The 21543-nt window shown below is 54.9% G+C and overlaps 1 protein-coding gene across 1 annotated transcript in view; it reads left to right on the plus strand.

Moving 5' to 3' along the window:
* NTSR1 (neurotensin receptor 1) overlaps positions 1-21543 on the plus strand; it is a 51555-nt gene that overhangs the window by 26424 nt on the left and 3588 nt on the right. The window contains exons 2-3 of the mRNA XM_003810829.5: positions 16452-16653; positions 20333-20423. Coding sequence (XP_003810877.3) covers positions 16452-16653; positions 20333-20423 — 293 coding nt within the window. The remainder of the gene's footprint in view (positions 1-16451; positions 16654-20332; positions 20424-21543) is intronic.

The following is a 21543-nucleotide window of genomic DNA, read 5'->3' on the forward strand; positions in this document are numbered from 1 at the left end:
AACCATGGGCAGGGGGTGGGAGGCCACGGGTGCCCTTGGGGACCTACCAGGCCTGCAGGGTCCTTGGCAGAGGGGCAGTGCCTGGCACCAGGAGGACACTGTGCTGGAAGGTCAGCCTGTCCCCACAGCCAGGGATGCTACACGGGGCTCCCAGGTAGCCCCATTCATAGTTATTTGAATTGCTGTGATGGAGGCAGGCAGAAGAGGTGGGACTGCGAGGGAAGGCAGGGGCCCCCCGGGGAGAGAGTGGGTGCCTCCTTCCCTTTCCTCAAAGCCCAACGGCCTTGCAGTGAGACTGCCACTCTACAGCAAAGAGCCAGCACCGCTGTGCACGCTGGAGTCTCACAGATGAGCCGATTATGTCTTTGTGACAAACACATTATTAGGAGTGAGATGAATTCCTTCTGTGGGCGGGGATGATTCAGAGAGAGGCGTCCCAGCCCCAGGAACAGCCTCCCCGCAAGGTGGCCTCAGCCTCCCCCATGCTCCCCTGGAGGCCGCTCCCTGACTTGGGGGGTGGGTAACACAGGAGTCCCCCCGACACGGCGAAGTGAGCTCACCTCCTGAGGCTGGCGTGCAGGGAAGTAGGAAAGGGCACACACTGTGACCGGGGACCAGGGACGGGGTCTTCCCCGCTGTGACCTGTGGGGCTGTGCAGGGGGCGGGAGCAGCCCCCATCCCAAAAGGAAATGGGACAGGAGTTGCCAAGAACAGTTCCCCTTACCCTCCAATTCCTCATGGGTTCAGCACTTTCTCTGAGGGGGTCTGGTCTGAATCCCAAATTCAGATTCTGTATTCAACTGTTCCCTTCATTACAAAGAACAAATTTCCGAGCCCAGTAATTCCCGTTTAAATTTGTCAATTTTCATCCCTCGATAGAAACTAGTATGTGGTGATCACAAAAGCCGGGGTATTAGCCCAGTGGACAGTTTGTTCTGAAACTTGTCCCTTCGGGGCAGGGCCTGGGTTAGGAGGCCTGAGATCTGCCTGGAGCCTGGGGTGCCTCGGGCAGGGGCGTCGTGGCTGGGGGTTCTCTGCACTTGCCCCATGGAGCAGGGCGGGAAGGGAAGCCAGGCTTCTTTCCCAGTCTGGGTCTGGGGCTGCTGCCCTTGGCAGCTGGGGAGACCCTGGGACCCCAGAGGCAGAGCCCCACTCTCTGTACCCTCAGGCGCAATGCCCTGAAAGACAGGCGCCACTTTGTCTTCAGAAAGGCAGGAACCAAACCCCTCTCACAGTTCCAGAAGCTTCCCTGAGTCCCAGTTTAGACGCAGAATCTCCTCTGTGGATCACTCCAACTGGGGAACCAGGAGAGGGGGTTTGGGAGAGGAGGGAAGCGGCTTCCACCTGTGGGTGGGGCAAAGAGAGGGCTCCCAGCTATGCAGGGCGGGCCCAAACCTCCAGCAGAGCCCCTTTCCCAGCGAGGACTCCGAGGACTCCGGGGAAGCAAGGAGAGCCAGGTGTCACTGAGTCAGTCCCTCCCATGCAGGTACTTGGGGGTGTGAGGGGCAGCCCCCGGCCTTCCTCTCTCACCCCTACGGCCTCTTCCGGTGGGTGAGGACACTTGGCTCTGTGTGTTCCCCATAATCAGATTCACCACAACAGGGCAGAACACTAATTCCCCTGACACCGCTGAGATGCTGTGTAGAGCCAGATGTCCGTGGGACATGGCGGCCAGCTTTGCCAGGGCGTGGCCACTAGGCGCTGGGAGGGGCAGGATGTGCCTGATGCCCATATGTCTGCATGGCAGAAAGGCACACAGAGAACTGTGGGGCTGGAGGTGCAGCGGCCGGCGACGGCCAGAACTGGAGAACAGGCCGGCAGGGTGCGGGACGCATATGCTGTCCTGCAGGCAGCTGGGAACACTTGCTCTTTTCCAAATCTGTGCTCTGACATGGAAAGTTAAGTCGTGCTGGGACTGCTGGCCCCCGGCCGCACCGCCTCGTCCCCAGCTGCAGGGCCTCCCCCTTGATCACAGCAGCTCCTCCTTGGTCACAGCTGGGGCTTTGCACAAACTCCCCGCAAACCCAGGGCTTGGCGTTTGCGGGTCTCTGGGCTTTTCCTGCATGGAGCAGAGAACTTTTCCGGATGGTGTGGCTTTTTTCAAGGGACCGGGCTCCAAAGCGCTCTGTGCTAAGTGTGTTAGCTCCACTTCTAATCTGTCAAGTTAGTGCCCTGCGTTTTAGAAAAGTATGAACGAAAGCCTCAGCAAACCTGATCAAACGGGCTCATTCGCAGCCATAGGGTGAGCGGCAGGCAGATCTTACAAGCCGTGCAGGCCGGAGGGAAAAGGGTTGTGCCGACAGTCTGAGGGTGGAGACCAGAGCTGTGGACTCGAGCCCAGGGGAGCCCCCACCTGGCCACGGTTTCCTCATCTGAGAAACAGGAGTGCGAGGCCCTACCAGGGATCCTTCCTGCTCAGATCCCCAGAGAGGTGGGGGCTGTGACCGGGGCCAGAATTCCACCCCTCACTCACTGCTCTGTGCAGCCTCCTGGGCTTGTCAAGAGTTTTTAAAGCCCTGTCGTGCTTCCCAGCAGATGCCTTGTGGGTGTGAGCATTCTCATGGGCTTGAAGCTGGCAGATATTTGAAAACATGGCAGAGACCTGCAGCCTGCAGCCTCAGCCGCAGCCTCAACCGCTGGCTGTCACCTGCCGCTGCCTGTGATTTACTCTTGAGAAGTGCTGGAGCAGCTGAAAAGCAACTCGCCCAGCACTGCCCTCAGAGTGACTAATGGGGCACACCGGGGTTCTGGGCCCCGGCCAGGCTCAGCGAGGGGAGGGCCGTTCCCGGGGCTGAGGGCCAGGGGCCTCCCCTCCTCCTGTCCTGGAGGGCACCTGCCCAGCACAGGTAGAGCAGACAAGGGTGTCAGGAAGGCTCTTTCCCTAATCTGACTAAGGCCCTCTGGGCTAAGTCAGTGGTCTCCCGGCAGCCAGGCTGCTGCCAGTCCCGCAGCTCAGCCGGGCACAGACAGGATGTGGCTTCCAGGGGCTTCTGTTCTGCCAAGTCCCCACTCAGACAATGGCCTCTATAGCTCCAGCAATCAGGAGGGAAAAGATTCCAACTCCCACACTCAGGGCTCCCTGCTGCCTGGAAGAGGAGAGGAGGGCAAACCTCTTGCAGAGGTGACGGGTGACTCACCAGCCCCGCTCAGAGGAGGGGTCTGCAGGTGGCCAGAGTTCTCCTGATGGGGTCCTTGCCCCCAGCTGGCTTGGGGGTCCCTACACCGGCCCCCTGCCCCACACTATGTTCCTCCCACCCCATGTCTGTGCGCCCCTTCGAGCATGCCTGGGCACTGTCCATGGTACTGAACCCCTGAGGCTCCCTGGGGCTCTGGCATTCTCTTGAGCCTCTCCCAGAAATTCCAAACCAGAAGAAAAGTGCAGGGAGCAGAGTGGAGAAGCCATGGACAGAGGCTGTGGGGCAGGCTCAGTCCCTGAGAGGTCGCCAAGGAGCCACAGCCTTGGACTAGATGCTCTCAAAACCTGGCAATGGCCCACAGAAGGCATCTGCTCAGGTGAGGCACATGCCACAAAGCTTCACCAGTGGGGATGAGGATCTGCTTGTAGGATGGCCCCTGATGGAGGAAGTGAGAGCTCAGGCTGTGGGATCAGGCCCCTGGGTTCACAACTGTGCCTGGGTTTCTTTATCTACAAAAGGAGCCTGACAGGAGCCTCTGCCTCACAGATGAGACCTGTGTGCCTGAGGTGGTGCACACAGAGTATGTGTAGACCCCAGGACAGTCGATGTCAGCTAGAAAGTGAAGGTTAGAGGAATTCAAACCGTTATTTTTAATACTGAGCCAAAACCTGCACATCAGAGCTCTCGGATGGAGGCGTGGACGGGGTCGTGATGGGCCAAGTACTAGCCGGAAGCTGCGCCGTCCATTTCATCCCCTCCCCACAGTGGTCCCACAGACACCGAGGTGGCTCACATGGCCCCTCCAGGTCACACGCCTGTTCTCTCTCCAGTCCTGCCCTCAGGGACTCAGAAACGCTGGCGTTCCAGGAGGTGGTGTGTGGGCTCCTCCTCAGGCCAGGTCCGTGGTCACTGCTGACCACACGGCAATGTACGGCTTTGCAGGCCCCCGTCCACCATGAGTCAGGCGTGTCCCCACTGGGCAGCAAGTCCTACAGCTTTGCATTCCAGATCCCAGCAGCATCTCGAGCCGGGCCTGGTACTGCTTAGATGCCTGGGAGGGAGGACCGAGGAAAGAGACTGGGGACTGAGGGACAGCACAGTATCCCAAGCTGGCCACTACCAGAACCTTCTAGAACAAGGTCACACTGGCAGTTCTTTATGCCTTCCGTCCTCTGCTCCCCAGACACCTGTTTACACAGGGCCCTAGGTCTCAGGTTTCCTGTGAGTGGCCGCTGCTTTTCCCTGGGTCCCTCCATGGTGTCTCCTCTGAGGACAGCCACTGGTCAGAGCCTCCTGGATGACCTCACTCCTGGAAAGCGCTGGGCTGTGTCACCTTAAAGACCCCTTTGCTCTCTTGGCCCTGGCACCCCACCTCTGGCATGGGGAGCAGAGACCCACCAGGGTTCCCATCCCTCTCCCCGCCGTGTTTCCCCAGTTCCAGGGCTGTGAGGTGGTCACAGTGGCTTTGGTGTGGCCGTGGGGTTCCTGTTCATCCCAGGGCACCTGTCACGGGACATACCCACAGCACAGGCAAGTGGAATGTTCTCTGAGTTTAGCTTTGTTTGTGTAGGTAGTTCACTGTGGGAGTCTAGCTTTTGGGGACACACCTGAGACCCTCCCAGCTACCCTGCCCTCTCCCCAAATCAGCTCGGTAGGCTCCAATCCAGAGAGTCAGGCTGGGAGGGGAGCACGGAGCCGCCCCTGCTGGACACGTATCCCGGCCATCTCAGGCCCACCCATTGCCTCATTGCTCCCCATTGCCTCATTGCTCCCTGCCCCCGGTCCAGTCAGCTGAGTGCCCCGTGGTGTGGGTGCGTCGTGACATGGCGACCAGCCCCAAAGGGTGAGACTTTGAGTTCTTCACCAATCATTGGGGTTTTGAACAAGCCTGTGCTGACGGCCCTGGCACACAGCGTTTCTGAATTAACTCTGCCGTCGTTCCTGGCCTCAGCTGTGGTGGGGAAGGCAGGTCGGGGTCATGAGAACCCTGAGGGTTGCTCCCAAGTCAGTGTTTGCTGGGTCTAGCGGGGGCCTCTCCACCTGGAGTCTGTCTGGGAGGTTAGAAGAGACTGTCCGTGAGCCTGGGCCCTGCTGGGGCTGGTCATCTGCTCAGGGAGGGGGCGATCCCCTGCCAGCCCAGCAAGGCCACCCCAGCGGTCACCCCCTTGGGAGGGTGTGGACAGGAGCCTCCCCTCCCACCCACCCCGCAGCCTCTGCAGCCATCTTACAAAGCCTCTGGGTTCTGCAAAGCAAAAGGGGTTTTGCACCTTCCCACTCAGCACAGGCTGGCTGCGGAGCCGGGAAGCAGTGTGCCAGTCTGGGGCTGTCTCTTGATCTAAACACAATGGGATGAATTAGAGAGAAAGGCAGAATACAAAACAAGCAATTGCTCTCGAAGAGCGAGGTGAGAACACCCTGCCTGAGGTCGAGGGGCTGAGGCCGGCTGTCTGGAGCCTGTGTCGGGGGCACCCTCCTGCTGTCTGGCTGTGCCCTCACCTGTGGGCAGGCATACCGTGTGCACCCCTCCCGCTCCCCACCTGGTCTCCACGGCCAAGCTCAGACCAACCACCCAGAGGCTGCGCCCCCGTCCAGATCCCCCTAACACACCTGCTGTTTCATTATCTAACCTTTCACTCCACCTCCGTCCTCCCCATCAAAATTACACATGCGAGGGGGCAGAGGCCAGGCTGTCCCTCCCACGGGTCCAGCCCCACCAGCCGTCGCCCCAGCGTGTCCCATCACAGCCTCCCAAGCCGCGGTCCTGTGCCCCCCAGTTTGCTTCCTTTCCCACGCCCAAGGGAGCACAGTCGGTGCTCCAGGAACTGAGGCAGCACCTCTAGGCTCGCTCTTTTAGAAATGAGGATGAGGGGCTGGACGCAGTGGCTCGTGTTTGTAATCCCAGCACTTTGGGAGGCCGAGGTGGGCGGGTCATGAGGTCAGGAGATCGAGACCATCCTGGCTAACATGGTGAAACCCTGTCTCTACTAAAAATACAAAAAAATTAGCCAGGCATGGCGGCGTGCACCTGTAGTCCCAGCTGCTGGGAAGACTGAGGCAGGAGAATGGCGTGAACCCGGGAGGTGGAGCTTGCAATGAGCTGAGATCACACCACTGCACTCCAGCCTGGGTGACAGAACAAGACTCCGTCTCAAAAAAAAAAAAAAAAATTAGCCAGGCATGGTGGCACAGGCCAGTAATCCCAGCTACTCAGGAAGGCTGAGGCAGGAGAATCACTTGAACCTGGGAGACGGAGGTTGTGATAAGCAGAAATCGCGCCACTGCACTCCAGCCTGGGCAACAAGAGAAAAGCTCAGTCTCACAAAAAAAAGAGAGAAATGAGGCTGAGGCCCAGGAGGACCTGCCGAGCTCACAGCTGGCCAGGGAACAAGCCAGGCCCCCGCTTCTGGCACCAAACCCCAGGCACTCGGCTGCTTCCGAGAGGCTTGAGGCCCTACCAACCACTCAAACGCCATTCCCAGACCCAGACAGGGCTAGGAGGCAAGGGGTGGCAGCTGAGGGGTGCACACAGCAGAGGATACTGCCAGAAGCACGAATGAGATTCCCATGGAGGCAGCCCCACCTCCAGACCACCACGGCTGTCACAGCAGACACCCCTCTCTCCCACCATGACCTTCTGCTCTGGAACATCCACCCCTAAAACCTCAGACCCAGCCACTGAGGCCCATGGCCCAGAGCCCAGCTACCCAGCCGGCTCCAGGGCGGGTGGCCCAGCCAGTTCCTGCCACCTGAGGATGTTGGTACACACACCAGACTCAGAGGGAGACCCAGACAGACAGCGACACAAAGACAGAGAGAGAGACACAGAGAGGAAAGCAGAGACACAGAGAGACATGGAGAGAGACACAGAGACAGAGAAACAGACACATAGAGGAAAACAGACACAGGGAGACACAGAGACAGAGATACAGAGACACAGAGATACAGAGACACAAGAAAACAGAGACAGAGATAGAGACAGAGACAGAGACACAGAGATATAGAGATGGAGACACAGATTCAGGAAAACAGACAGAGAGAGACACAGGAGAACAGAGACACAGAGATACAGAGATAGAGACACAGAAACAACAGAGACACAGAGACAGAGACAGACACAGGAAAACAGTGAAAGACAGACAGACACAGAGGAAAACACACAGATATACAGAGAGAGACACAACAGAGACACAGAGACAGACACAGGAAGGAAAACATACAAGGAGACAGAGACACAGAAAAACACAGAGAAAAACACAGAGACATCACAGGAGAAAGATACAAAGACAGATAGAGACACATATTCTGTCTCGTCTCCAAATCCAGCTTGGCGTGGACCTCGCTGGGACTGGATGGCCTTTTCTACAGCTGCTGAACAGCCTCGCCGTCCCCAGGGCTTCCCTGCTGTTGGCTATGACCCTCCCCTGCTGCTTGGAATTGCAAAGTCAGGCAGCCTGGGAGTCCCAGCCACCACGGGTCCCCCAGAATATTCATGGGGCTGGGCCAGGTGACTCCCTGCTCTCTTTAGAGACAAATCGAAAGGCGCCAGGGTGCTGTGGCATCAGTGGCGCTGAGGCATCCTCTGGCCGGCCCTGCATGGCCTTCAAGCTGCTTGAGTCCATTGGACAAAGTCCCTCAAGGCCACCCTACGTGGCCAGGGCTGAGACGCCTAGAGAGGTAGATGCTCAGCCTGGGCAGGGACGGGGGCCACACTAGCAGGGGTCAGAGAAGGGGTCAGCCAGGGGGAAGGTCAAGGCTGCCGCCCGGCGGGTCACCACCAGGCCCCCACACTACCCCAGCCTGGCCGTCTGCTTCCTGTTCAGTTCTCACCCCCTGAGTTCTCAGGTCCGTGAGTTTGCTGGACCGTCTGCCAGGAGAGCTCAGGGTCCCTGCAGGCTTGTGGGTGCCATCAGGTCAGAGATGAGAAGTCACCTCCAAGCAGAGGCCTTCTCGGAACCCCCAGCACTACTGCAGCCAGGCTGCCGCCAGCATTGCTGTGTCTGTAGCTCTTATTGGCCCTGAAGTCACTGCAGGTGGTTCTTTCAGTGGTCTCTCCTCCCCAGGATCCAAGACCTCTGACGGCAGGGGCTCCTGTGCCTTCTCCAAGGCAGTGATGTTTGTGGGAGGGAGGAAGGGAGAAAGGTGGAGGGAAGCTAGACTAACCAAGAAAAAAGAGAGAAGACATAGCTAAAATCAGAAATGAAAGAGGAGACTTTACAAGATGCCACAGAAATCAAAAGGATCATAATAAACTGTGAACAATTTTATACAAACCAGCTGGACAGCCTGGAAAAAATGGATACATTCCTAGAAACTCACAAGCTTCCTAGAGTCAATCGTGAGAAATGGAAAATCTGAAAGGACCAATAACAAAGAAGGAGATTGAATCAGTTACCAAAAACCTCCCAGAAAAGAAAACCCCAGGGCAGGGCCAGGTTGCTTCGCCGATGGATGCTACAAACATTTAAAGAAGAATTAACACCAGTCCTTATACAATTCCGAAAATGTGAAGAGGAAGGAACACTTTCTAACTCATCTTACAAGGTCAGCATTACCCTGATACCAAAGCCAGAGAAGGACGCTATGAGAAAAGAACCAAGAGGCAAAAATCTTCAACAAAATACTGGCAAACTTCATTCAACAGCATGTTGAAAGGCTCATCCACCATGAGCAGGTGGGATTTATCCCTGGGATGCAAACACGGTTCAGCACACGTGAATCAGTAAATGTGATCCACCACATGAACAGAAGGAAGGACAAGAGCCAGTTGATCATCTCATTTGATACAGAAAAAGCATTTGACAAAACTCAGCATCCTTTCATGATAAAAACACTCAACAAACTGGGTGTTGAATGCATGCTACACAATAAAGGCCACGTATGACAGACCCACAGCTAACACCACACTCAGTGTAAAGGCCACGTATGACAGACCCACAGCTAACACCACGCTCAGTGTAAAGGCCACGTATGACAGACCCACAGCTAACACCACACTCAGTGTAAAGGCCACGTATGACAGACCCACAGCTAACACCACGCTCAGTGTAAAGGCCACGTATGACAGACCCATAGCTAACACCACGCTCAGTGGTAAGAAGTAGAAAGCTTTTTCTCTAAGGTCAGGCAAAGCAAGGATGCTCTACTCAACATGGTCCTGGAAGGCCTAGCCAGAGCCATTAAGCAAGATAAAGCAGTAAAAGGCATTCACATCAGAAACAAAGAAGTAAAATTGTCTCTGCAGATGACATGAACTTATGTATAGAAAACCCTAAAGACTCCACAAAAACAAAAACAAAAACAAAAAAAAACCGTTAGCACTAATAAACACATTCAATAAAGTTGCAGGATACAAAATTGGCATATGAAAATAAGTTGTGTTTCTATACACTAGCAATGAATTATCCCAAAAAGAAATCAAGAGGGCCAGGCGCAGTGGCTGACACCTGTAATCCCAGCAGTTTGGGAGCCCGAGGCGGGTGGATCACCTGAGGTCAGGGGTTTGAAACCAGCCTGGCCAACATGGCAAAGCCCAGTATCTACTAAAAATACAAAATTAGCTGGGCGTGGTGGTGTGTGCCTATAATCCCAGCTACTTGGGAGGCTGAGGCAGGAGAATTGCTTGAACCTGAGAGGCGGAGGTTGCAGTGAGCCAAAATTGTGCCATTGCACTCCAGCCTGGGCAACAAGAATGAGAATCTGTCTCAAAAAAAAAAAAAAAAGAAAGAAAGAAAACAATCCCATTTACAATAGCATCAAAAAGAGTAAATTTAATCAAGGAAGTAAAAGACCTGTACACTGAATATAACATGATGAAAGAAATTGCACAAATAAATGGAAAGATACCTCATGTTCATGGATTGCAAGAATTCATATTGTTAAAATTTTCATACTACCGAAAGTGATCTACAGATTCAGTGCAATCCCTATCAAAATTTCGATGACATTTTACACAGAAATAGAAAAAAAATCCTAGGATTCATAGTGAACCACAACAGACCTCAAATAGTCAAAACAACATTAAGAAAGAGGAACAAAACTGGAGGCATCACACTTCCTAATTTCCTTTTATATTACAAAGCTATGGTAATCAAAACAGCATGGTACTAGTACCACATAGACCCATGGAACAGAACAGAGAGCCCAGAAATAAACCCACTTTCGTACAGTCAAATCATCTTTGACAAGGTGCTATGGTTTGAATGTCCCCTCCAAATCTTATTAAAACGTCATCCCCAGTGTGGCAGGATTGAGAGGTAGAGCCTTTCAGAGGTGATGGGATCTGTGAGGACTGGACCCTCATGAATGGATTAATCCATTCATAAATAAATGAGTTAAAGGATTAAGGGGCAATCACACAAGGGGAGCTGGTGGCTTTATAAGAAGAGAAAGAGAGACCTGAGCTAGCATGCTCTGCCCCCTCTGCACGCGACGCCCCATGCCACGGCGGAACTTTTCCGAGAGTCCCCCCAGCAAGAAGGCTTTCACCAGTCGCATCCCCTGGGCCTTGGACTTCCCAGCCTCCATAACCATGATAAATATCTGACTTTTCTTTATAAATTACCCAGTTTCAGGTCTTCTGTCATAAGCAACATAAAATGGACTTAGACACAAGGGCACCAATACACAATGGGGAAAAAGCAGTCTCCTCAAACAGTGATGGGAAAACTGGATATCCCCATGCAAAAGAATGAAATTGTGGGCCAGGCGCAGTGGCTCACGCCTGTAATCCCAGCACTTTGGGAGGCCGAGGCGGGCGGATCATGAGGTCAGGAGATCGAGACCATCCTGGCTAACACGGTGAAACCCCATCTCTACTAAAAATACAAAAAATTAGCCGGGTGTGGTGGCAGGTGCCTGTAGTCCCAGCTACTCGAGAGCCTGAAATTGTACCCTTATCTCACACCATGCGAAAAAAATCAGCTTAAAGTGGATTAAAGATCTAAACATAAAACCTGAAACTATAACACTGCTAGGAGAAAACATAGAAGAAAAGCTTCTTGACATTGGTCTTGGCAGTGATTTTTTTATGACAGCAAAAACACAGGCAACAAAAGCAACATAAATGAGACTACGTTAAATTGAAAAGTCTCTGCACAGCAAAAGAAACAGCAAAACGAAAAGGCAGTCTCTACAAAATGGGAGAAAAATAACCCATTTAAAAATGGAAAAGGGGCCTGAGTAGACATTTTTCCAAAGAAGAGCTACATATGGCCAATGGGTTTCTGAAAAGATGCTCAACACCACTAGTCATCAGGAAACTGCAAATCAAAACCACAGTGAGCTATCACTGTACACCTGTTAGGATGGCGATCATCAAAAAGCCGGCAGATAACTCGTGGTGGGGACAATGTGGCAAAAAGGGGCCCCCGGTGCACTGTTGGTGGGAATGTATTAAATGGGTACAGCTGTTACGGAAAACAGTATGGGGGCTCCTCAGAAAAATTAAAGGTAGAACCACGGTAGGATCCAGCAATCCCACTTCTGGGTATTTATGCAAAGGAAGCGGAATCCGGATCTTGAAAAGATCCCTGCAAGCCCCTGTCCGCTGCGGCACTGTTCACAATCGCCAAGACACGGAATCAACCCAAGTGTCCCTCAGCAGAGCCGCATATCGAGAGAGCATGGTGCAGATACACAGCAGAGTGCTGCTCCGTCTTGAAAAATAAGCAGATCTTGTCATTTGTGGTAGCCGCAACGAACCTGGAGGCATTATGGTAAGTGAAATAAGCCAGGCGCAGAAAGACAAATGCCGTGTGATCTCGCTTATGTGTGGAATCTGAAAAAGCCAAACTCGCGAAGACAGAGAGCAGAGCACTGAGTGCTGGGGGAGGGGAACGAGGAATGGGGAGAGGACGATCAAGGGCTGCAAAGTTTCAGTTATAAGGCGAGTACATTCCGGAGCTTTGAGGTATGGTGTGAGGACCAGAGTTAACAATACTGCATTGCGGCCGGGCGCGGTGGCTCACGCCTGTAATCCCAGCACTTTGGGAGGCCGAGGGGGGCGGATCACGAGGTCAGGAGATCGAGACCATCCTGGCTAACATGGTGAAACCCCGTCTCTACTAAAAATACAAAAAAATTAGCTGGGCATGGTGGCGGGCGGATCACGAGGTCAGGAGATCGAGACCATCCTGGCTAACATGGTGAAACCCCGTCTCTACTAAAAATACAAAAAAATTAGCTGGGCATGGTGGCGGGCGCATGTAGTCCCAGCTACTCAGGAGGCTGAGGCAGGAGAATGGCATGAACCCAGGAGGCAGAGATTGCAGTGAGCCGAGATCACGCCACTGCACTCCAGCCTGGGCAACAGAGCGAGACTCTGTCTCAAAAAAAAAAAAAAAAAATACTGCATTGCACACTCAAAATGTCCTCAGAGAATAAATCCTGTGTTCCCACCATAATCAATGGGGGTAACTCTGTGAGGTGACGGATGTTTCATTAGCTCGATGGCGGTGATCATTTCACAATGTGTACATAGATGACAACATCACATTGTACAGTCAATAGATACAAATTTTTTTGCGATGGGCGTCTCGCTCTGTTGCCCAGGCTGGAGTGCAGTGTCGACGTCATAGCTCACTGTAGCCTCAAACTCCTGGGCTCAAACAATCCTCCCATCTCAGCCTCCTAAGTAGCTGGCACTATAGGCATATGCCAGCATGCCTGGGTGATTTTTTTTAGTTTTTGTAGAGATGGGGTCTCACTGTGTTGCCCAGACTGGTCTCAAACTCCTGGCCTCAAGGGATCTTCCTGCCTCAGTCTCCCAAAATACTGTGATTACAGGAATGAGCCACGGTACCTGGCCAATAGATACAATTTTTATTTGTCAATTATCCCTCAATAAAGCTGGGGGAAAAGGTTAAAAATATATACATTTAAATTTAAAACTTCCATGATTTCTTATAGTAATGTTACGGTTTTTGGTTTTAGGTTTTAATCTTCTCACCATGTGGAATTTTTTTGGGGTAAGATCTCTATGAGTTAGGGTACGAACTCCAGGAACTAAGTCAAATTGTCTTATCCCTTAAGAAAAGGAATATTTATTTCACTCAAGACACACTGAAAGTCCAAGAATAATAGCTGCAGGCGCAGCTTGACCCAGGAGCACAAACAATGTCATGGGGTGCCCCGCTTCACCGGTGCTGGCTTCATTCTTAGGCAGGTCTTCTCTAAAAGGTAGGAAAATGGCACTGACGGCCACGGATGCATTTCCTGCTCAGTGAGCCCAGGCAAAGCTGGTGTCTAGCAAAGGTTTGGGGCTGGCCCTCATCAGACAAATGTGACTGATGCAAATGTTTGGCTGACCTGTCCAATGAGGGCCTACCCAGGCCTTTTGGGATGTGTTGATTGGCCAGGTCTGGGCCACATGCCACCGGGATGGAGGGTGCACGGCTCCCCAGGGGAAGGAGGCAGGTGGGACAGGGGCCCTGAGGACCCAGCTTCCTGTGGTCCAGGCCGTCAGCTGTCCAGCGCCATGCCTGGGTGGCCAGTCTTCTCCCCGATGATCTGGATGCTGTCTCCATCACAGATGGAGCTTCTGTCTGATCTGGCACTGTCGATGCCAAATTCTCCTCATTAAGGTCACTCTCAGTGACACTCAGGTACATCCCAGTGGCTGGCAAGGCTGACACTCCCTTGTCCTAGCGACCTGCCTCTCAAGAGCCTTTCTGGCCATTCTGAGACTATTTCCCACTTGAACTGTAGAGTCCGTGTGTCTATGCACAACAGCTCTCGTGTTTTATAGGGACTGGATGTATAGACGTGATCTCAACGGGTCCTTCTGTCCAGGAAGGGGCCTGTCCTTCCCCTCGCTCAGTCCTCCCCTCACCTCCCCTCACCCCCAGCAGCATCGCAGGCTTTCCTCCGAGTCCCCGCGCTGCCGATGGACGTGCTCCCTTTGCTTGTTGTGGAGGTGAGGGGCAGCTCCTTACCCAGAGCGGGAGAGATTACAGGAAAGGACGGCGCAAGCCAAAGCCCCTGCTTCCAGCTGTGTGTCTGGGAAGAGAAGGCTGGCCCCAGGAGTCGGGGTGCATTCCCCTCACCCCCCAATCCTACTCAGCTTCAGTCTCCAGGGTGGGCAGGTGGGGGAGGCGGGGGAGGGCCAGACTTCCTCTGCAAGGCCCCGCCTCTGTCCCCACACGTGGCCCTGCGGCAGACTCTGCTCCCTCCCTCTGGAAACGGCAGGATCCTCCAACGGGGGCAGCCAGGGGGCCGGGGCCAGACCCTACAACCCACCAGCCCCCAGAGGTAGCTATTTTTGCAGCCAGCCCGTGTCGGTGAGGTTGGTATTTTAAATGTTTTGACATTTAAAATCTGTGTTGGATACATTGGTGCTGTTTAAACTATCCCCGGGCTGCGGTGACTCACAGGGAATGGGTTTGTCTCCTGAGGCTGGGCCTGGCCTCCCCTGTCCCCGCTCCCAGCAGCCGGAGTGGGAAGAGGGAGTTTCCACCTGCCCCCAGTCTCACCAGCACCTTGTTGTCCTGCAGAAGGTGGACTTCGGCCAGAGCAGGAGAACAGGAGGGACGCGGGACGGCCTCAGATCCGGACGCCCAAGCAGGGGAGGGCAGAACAGACCCGCCACCCAGCCAGGGTCAGCAGTGGTGATGGTGGCTCTCAGGAGCCCACACAGGTGGCAGGAGCAAGGGGCGCTGGGCTGGCAGGTGCAGGACGCTGCCTCCCGGGGGTTTGAGTGCCCCCTCTCCATGCATGTCCTCTGATCTGTTAGCAGAACTCTGCTCAAATGGAATGTGAGGGTAAACTCAGGCCGCCTCCTTCCTGAAGGCCTCTGAGTGCTTCTGAGTGGAGCCGGGAGCTTCAATGGGAGCAGGAAGGACCTCCAGAGGTGCCTCAGCCGGTGCCCAGAGGGGGCCAGGGAGAAAACCTGCCGACATTCCCACGACCCCAGCACCTCTCAGTGGCTGCCCTGTCCCATGGCCACCGCCGCCTTCATTAGCGAGACACGGCGAGGATTGTCCTCACCGGGACCATCCTGACTTGGACTGTTGAGGCCATGTGGCTCTGCCCTCCCTTGTGGCAGGAGGTTGGGAGGGAGGTGGCCCCTGCAGCCCAGCCCAGGGAATCCCACGGCAGATACCCCTGGACTTTCTACCGCAATCACAGCCACCAGCCACAGAGCTAGTACAGGCCGCTTCTCCAAGACACCCAAAAGCTTCTTGGAATCAGAAATTCAGCATGAGGATCCCGGGCAGCTTGGCAGAGAGGGGGCAGCCTCCATCCCCGGCACAGGATCGAACCCGCAAGTGTGGGAGCCAAAGACGCCAAGATCTGGCTTGCAGAGAAGAGCATCTTACAAAGAACCGAAGGCCAAGGAAGATTTTAAAGCCACTGATGGCTGTTATTCCACTGCCCCAGGGAGGGGTGCCGGTTTCTCCATTGGAAGCCGGGCCATGGCCGTCCTGGCTGGTTCTGCTGCTGCCAGTCCGCAGACATGTCCCCTTCCTGTTCTGAGCAGCAGCTCTGGTTGAGGAGGAGGCTAGGCCACTGCCCATCTGGGGAAGTCACAGCCACCCTGCCAGTGCCTACAGAGTCACGTCTCAGCCAGGAGTCGCAGAAGGAGCGGGACTCAGCTCAGGCCAGGCTCAAATCCAGGCACAGCCCCCCTTGCGCCGGAATCTTTGGGCAGGACCTCTACCCTGTCCAGGACTCGGATCAGGTGCAGGGTAGCTATGATGACCCAGCCTTGGGGGTTGATGTGGAAGCTAGAGGTGGGGAGTGGGGGCTCCAGGTGCTGATAACAGGGGCCCTATACCTTTCAATGCCCTGAGAGGTAGCTGGGGTGGGAGGGAGGAAGGGGCCTCTATTAGTGTGAGCTGTCAGGACCTAGGAGAACTGTCTGCACACAGCTACAAGGCCAGGGCTTGGCTCTCCCACAAGACGGGCCTTGGGGTGGGGCAGCCACGTGCTTGTGGGCCTCAGCCATGCACACAACATGTCCAGACCTGGGAACCTAGAGCCTAGGGCCTTTGCCACAGCTGGGACACCCCAGTGGTTGTGTTCCTTGCTGTGTACAGGCGGGACCCTCGGGAGGGGCTCATGAAAGTGGGGGAGTCTGCAAACTTCTTCCCAGTCAGAGGCAGGGTCGGGGGCAGGCTGAGGGCCAGCTTACAACAGCAGCCAGGGGTGGCCATGTCTTCCGGGCAGCCGGGATAGGGCCAGACCTCCTGAACTTGTGTTGACTGAGCACCTCACACTGAGCAGGCCTGACACCCCAATCAGCACGGCAGGCATCCCAGCTGAGGGTGCATGAGTCCCGCTGCTGGCTCTGACAGCCTCGCCCTTCCTCTCCTGCAGGTCAACACCTTCATGTCCTTCATATTCCCCATGGTGGTCATCTCGGTCCTGAACACCATCATCGCCAACAAGCTGACCGTCATGGTACGCCAGGCGGCCGAGCAGGGCCAAGTGTGCACGGTCGGGGGCGAGCACAGCACATTCAGCATGGCCATCGAGCCTGGCAGGGTCCAGGCCCTGCGGCACGGCGTGCGCGTCCTACGTACGTAACCTCTGGGTCCTCCAGGGGCGGGAGGCAGGCCAGGGCTAGCAAAGGCAGCGAGCGCTGAACCACCCCAAGCCTGGGCAAGGTTTAAAGACATAGGGATGGAGCTGTCAGGCCAAGACCCAAGGGTGCCAGCTCCCCCGAGGGGTGAGTGCCATTCTGCACTCCATCCCTCCATCCATCCATCCATCTATCCTTCCCTCCCTCCATCCATCCATCCTTCCTTCTCTCCATCCATCCATCCCTTCCTCCTTCTATCCCTCCACCCCTCCCTCCTCCCTTCATCCCTCCCTCCATCCATCCATCCTTCTCTCCCTCCTTCCCTCCATTCACTCCTCTACCTCTCCCTCCATCCATCCCTCTCTCCCTCCTTCCCTCCATTCACTCCTCTACCTCTCCCTCCATCCATCCCTGTCTCCCTCCTTCCCTCCATTCACTCCTCTACCTCTCCGTCCATCCATCCTTCTCTCCCTCCTTCCCTCCATTCACTCCTCTACCTCTCCCTCCATCCATCCCTCTCTCCCTCCTTCCCTCCATTCACTCCTCTACCTCTCCCTCCATCCATCCCTCTCTCCCTCCTTCCCTCCATTCACTCCTCTACCTCTCCCTCCATCCATCCTTCTCTCCCTCCTTCCCTCCATTCACTCCTCTACCTCTCCCTCCATCCATCCTTCTCTCCCTCCTTCCCTCCATTCACTCCTCTACCTCTCCCTCCATCCATCCTTCTCTCCCTCCTTCCCTCCATTCACTCCTCTACCTCTCCCTCCATCCATCCTTCTCTCCCTCCTTCCCTCCATTCATTCCTCTACCTCTCCCTCCATCCATCCTTCTCTCCCTCCTTCCCTCCATTCATTCCTCTACCTCTCCCTCCCTTCCTTCCTCCCTCCCTCCATCCACCCTCCCTCCCTCCCTCCATCCATCCTCCCTCCCTCCCTCCATCCTCCCTCCCTCCCTCCATCCCTCATTCCATCCCTCCCTCTCTCCATCCCTCATTCCATCCCTCCCTCTCTCCCTCCCTCCATTCATCCATCCATTGTCCCTCCCTCCCTCCATCCATCCTCCCTCCTCCCTCCCTCCCTCCATCCATCCTCCCTCCCTCCATCCTCCCTCCCTCCATCGCTCCCTCCCTCCATCCATCCTCCCTCCTCCCTCCCTCCCTCCATCCATCCTCCCTCCCTCCATCCTCCCTCCCTCCATCGCTCCCTCCCTCCATCCATCCTCCCTCCCTCCCTCCATCCCTCCCTCCCTCCATCCTCCCTCCCTCCATCCCTCCCTCCCTCCATCCCTCCCTTCATCCATCCTCCCTCCCTCCCTCCATCCCTCATTCCTTCCCTCCTTCTCTCCCTCCCTCCATCCCTCATTCCTTCCCTCCATCACTCCCTCCCTCCATCCATCCTCCCTCCCTCCATCCATCATCCCTCCCTCCCTCCATCCCTCATTCCATCCATCCATCCCTCCTTCCATCCCTCCTTCCCTCCCTTGTTCCATTCCTCCCTCCCTCCATCTATCCATCTCTCTGTCCATCTGTCCACTTGCTCACGTGCTCACTTATTCATTTGCTTAGCAGTTGGCTGAGTGCCCACCCTGGGTCTTGCCTATTCTTGCTCACAGGCATGGAGGCAGCAGAGGCAGGGGCATCACTGCACTCTGGGGGAACAGGGGCTCCACCAAGGACACAAACACAGGCACCAGGCACCTTCAGCCAGTGATGAGCATGAAGAAAAAAATACCACCACCACCACCCCTGACTACATCTGGCAGCTGGGAGGGGCTCTCAGAGCAGGTGGTATCCTGCAAGTCCCAAGGACCAGGAGCCCATCTGGGCAACAGAGCTGCAGGCGAGGGGATGGCTGGAGCAAAGGCCCTGTGGTGGGAGGTGCTTGGCAAGAAGGCGGGGCAGGGGCAGGGCAGGCGCTGCCAACCACACAGGGCTTGGAGAGTGTGATGGGAACTGGAGAGAATGAAGCCCTTTCATGCCTGAGACCCAGGTCTTCAGTTTGGTTTGCCTGAAGCATTTGGCTTGAGCTCCTCCCTGGTGCTGGCCCATTTTCAGGGCTTGTTCGAGGGTGTGGCCAGTCACAGGAGAGGCCCATAGCCAAGCACATTACCCTAAGAGAGCCTGGCTCTGGGCTCAGCCTTCCCTGCTCATGGGAACCAGCGAGGGCTTTGGACACGGAGCTCTCAGGGCTGGCGAAGCCCACAGCAGGGCAACGCCCATCCTATCGGAACCCTGAGGACCAGCCCCAGCTCAGGACGGCTGGCTTGCCAACATCCAAGGTGTGTCCTGGGCCCAGTGTGTGCCTGTTGTTTTAATAGTAGCCATCCTAATAGATTTGAGGTGGCATCTCATTGTGGTTTTGATTTGCATTTCTCCAGTGATTTAAGATTAATGATTAATAACATCTTTCATTTGCTTGTTGACCATTTGTATCTTCTTTGGAGAAATGTCTGAGTCCTTTGCCCATTTGTGAATTGGATTGTTTGTTTTCATGTTGAGTTTTAGGAGTTATACTCTCAAGGTTAACTCATTATCAGATGTGATTTGCAAATATTTTCTCCCTTTTTGTGAGCTGACTTCCACTCTCCTGATGGCATCCTTTGATACACAGAAATTCAGTGTTTATGTTGTTCAATTTATCTACTTTTTTCTTTTGTGGCCTGTGCTTTTGGTGTCATACCCAAGAAATCATTGCCAAAATCAATGTTGTAAAGTAATTATGTTTTCTCCTAGGAGTTTTATGGTTTTAGTTCTTATGTTCAGGTCTTTAATCCACTTCAAGTCCATTTTTGTATATGGTGTGAGGGGAGGATCCACCTTCATACAAGTGGATGTCCCGTTTTCCTAACACCCTTTGTTGAATAGACTGTCCTTTCCCCACTGAATGGTCTTGGTGAAGATCACTTGACCATAAAGGTAAGGGTTCGTTTCTGAGATTTCTAGTCTATTCCCTTGGTCTACGTGTCTATCTTTATGCCAGCACCACACTGTAACTTTGTAGTAAGTTTTGAAATCAAGAAGTGTAAGACCTCCAACTTTATTTTCTTACAAGATTGTTTTGGCTGTCCAGGATCCTTTAAGATTTCATATGAATTTTAGCATAGATTTTTCTATTTCTGCCAAAAGCATTCTTGAAATCTGATATGGATTGCATTGAATCTGTAGAGTGCTTTGGGTAGTACTGACACCTTAACAATATTAAGTCTTCCAATCCATGAACATGGGATGTCTCCCTGCATCTCCCTCAGGCCATGCGTCTCCTTCTCTGAGGCCATATCTCTCTGTCTCTGAGGCCATATCTCTGTCTCTAAGCCCATGTCTCTGAGCCAGTGTCTACCTCCCTCAGCCCATGTCTCTCCCTCTCTGAGCCTGTGTCCTGTCTCTGAGCCTGTGTCCTGTCTCTGAGCTTATATCTCCCTCCCCAAGCCCACGTCTCTCCCTCTCTGAGCCTGTGTCTGGTCTCTGAGCCCATGTCTCCCCCACTGAGCCCACGCCTCTGTGCCTCAGGTGCAGTGGGTCTCTGAGCCCATGTCCTGTCTCTGAGCCCACATCTCTGTGCCTCAGGTGCAGTGGGTCTCTGAGCCCATGTCTCTGTGCCTCAGGTGCAGTGGGTCTCTGAGCCCATGCCTCTGTGCCTCAGGTGCAGTGGGTCTCTGAGCCCACGCCTCTGTGCCTCAGGTGCAGTGGTCATCGCCTTTGTGGTCTGCTGGCTGCCCTACCATGTGCGGCGCCTCATGTTCTGCTACATCTCGGATGAGCAGTGGACTCCGTGAGTACTGGGAACCGGGAAGTTGGGTGCTGAACAAGTAAGTGCTCCCAAAACAGATGGTGGGTGTGGCAGGCACTGCTGAGGGGATCCACTCAGGTCAGGGGTGTGGTGAGTCCCCCGGCGACCCCCTGGGCAGGGTTGTGCTGTGACTGGGGCCGGGAGAAGGCCATGGAGGGACAGGTTCAAGGCAGGGGCTATTCAGGCCAGACTGGTGCAGAGAAAGAAAGTTGGTCCTAAGAGAGATGGCCCAGGCAGTTTCCCGAAGGTGAAAGAGAGACATCCCTGGCTCTGCTGGGGACATGGTGGGGGTGTCACCTCCTCATATGGCAGCTGTCAGAGCCCCAAGGCCACCCAGGTTGGACCCACAGGGCTCAGCCTGGAGTTATACTCAGGGCTGTGACTTACCGCAGCAAGAGCGCCAATACTGACAAAGCTTTGCTTATACAGCAAAGTCAGCAAAGGGAAAAGACACATGGAGTAGGGTCAGCGGGAGACCAGATGCAGCTTCCAGGGCCCCCTCCCAGAGGAGCCTCACAGGACGATATGGGGGCCGATCACAGGGGCACCCACTGCCTGGCAAAACCCCTACTGTTTGCACCAACAGTTCAGGGGCAGGGAGCCCCTCTCACCCAAAAATGGCAGAGCCTTCCCAAAATCCAAGGCCCCAGGCGCCAGCCAGAGGCCAGCCTTGCCAGCTGGCCATCCTGAGATGGCAGCTTGGGGCCCACTTGTGAGCCCTTTTCTGTGCAGTGGGGCTGCCAGATCCCAGAATAAAAGGTTCCTTCCAGTGACAACCACTGGGGAGGGCGCACCTAGGACCAATGAGGAGGAGAAGGCACGGGGAACAGAGTGTGGCCCCCGCAAAAGCTTCTGAAACTCAGGGCTGCCTGGTGGTAATTGAGCTGCCTGGTGAGGGAGTGAGATCACTGTGGGGGGAGGCAACAAGCTGAGGGCAAGGTGTGTGGCTGCTGGGGAGGTGTGGAGGGGGTTCCTGCCCTGGCTGTTTGGTTAGGCCGGGACCAGCCAAGCCCTGGACCCTTGGATGCACAGAGCTGCGAAGGGCAATGCAGGCAGCTGCAAGGAGAGGCAGGGACGGACAAGCAGAGCCCACACTCCACCT

Source organism: Pan paniscus, chromosome 21 (assembly GCF_029289425.2).
Source record: "Pan paniscus chromosome 21, NHGRI_mPanPan1-v2.0_pri, whole genome shotgun sequence".
Classification (NCBI taxonomy): Eukaryota; Metazoa; Chordata; class Mammalia; order Primates; family Hominidae; genus Pan; species Pan paniscus.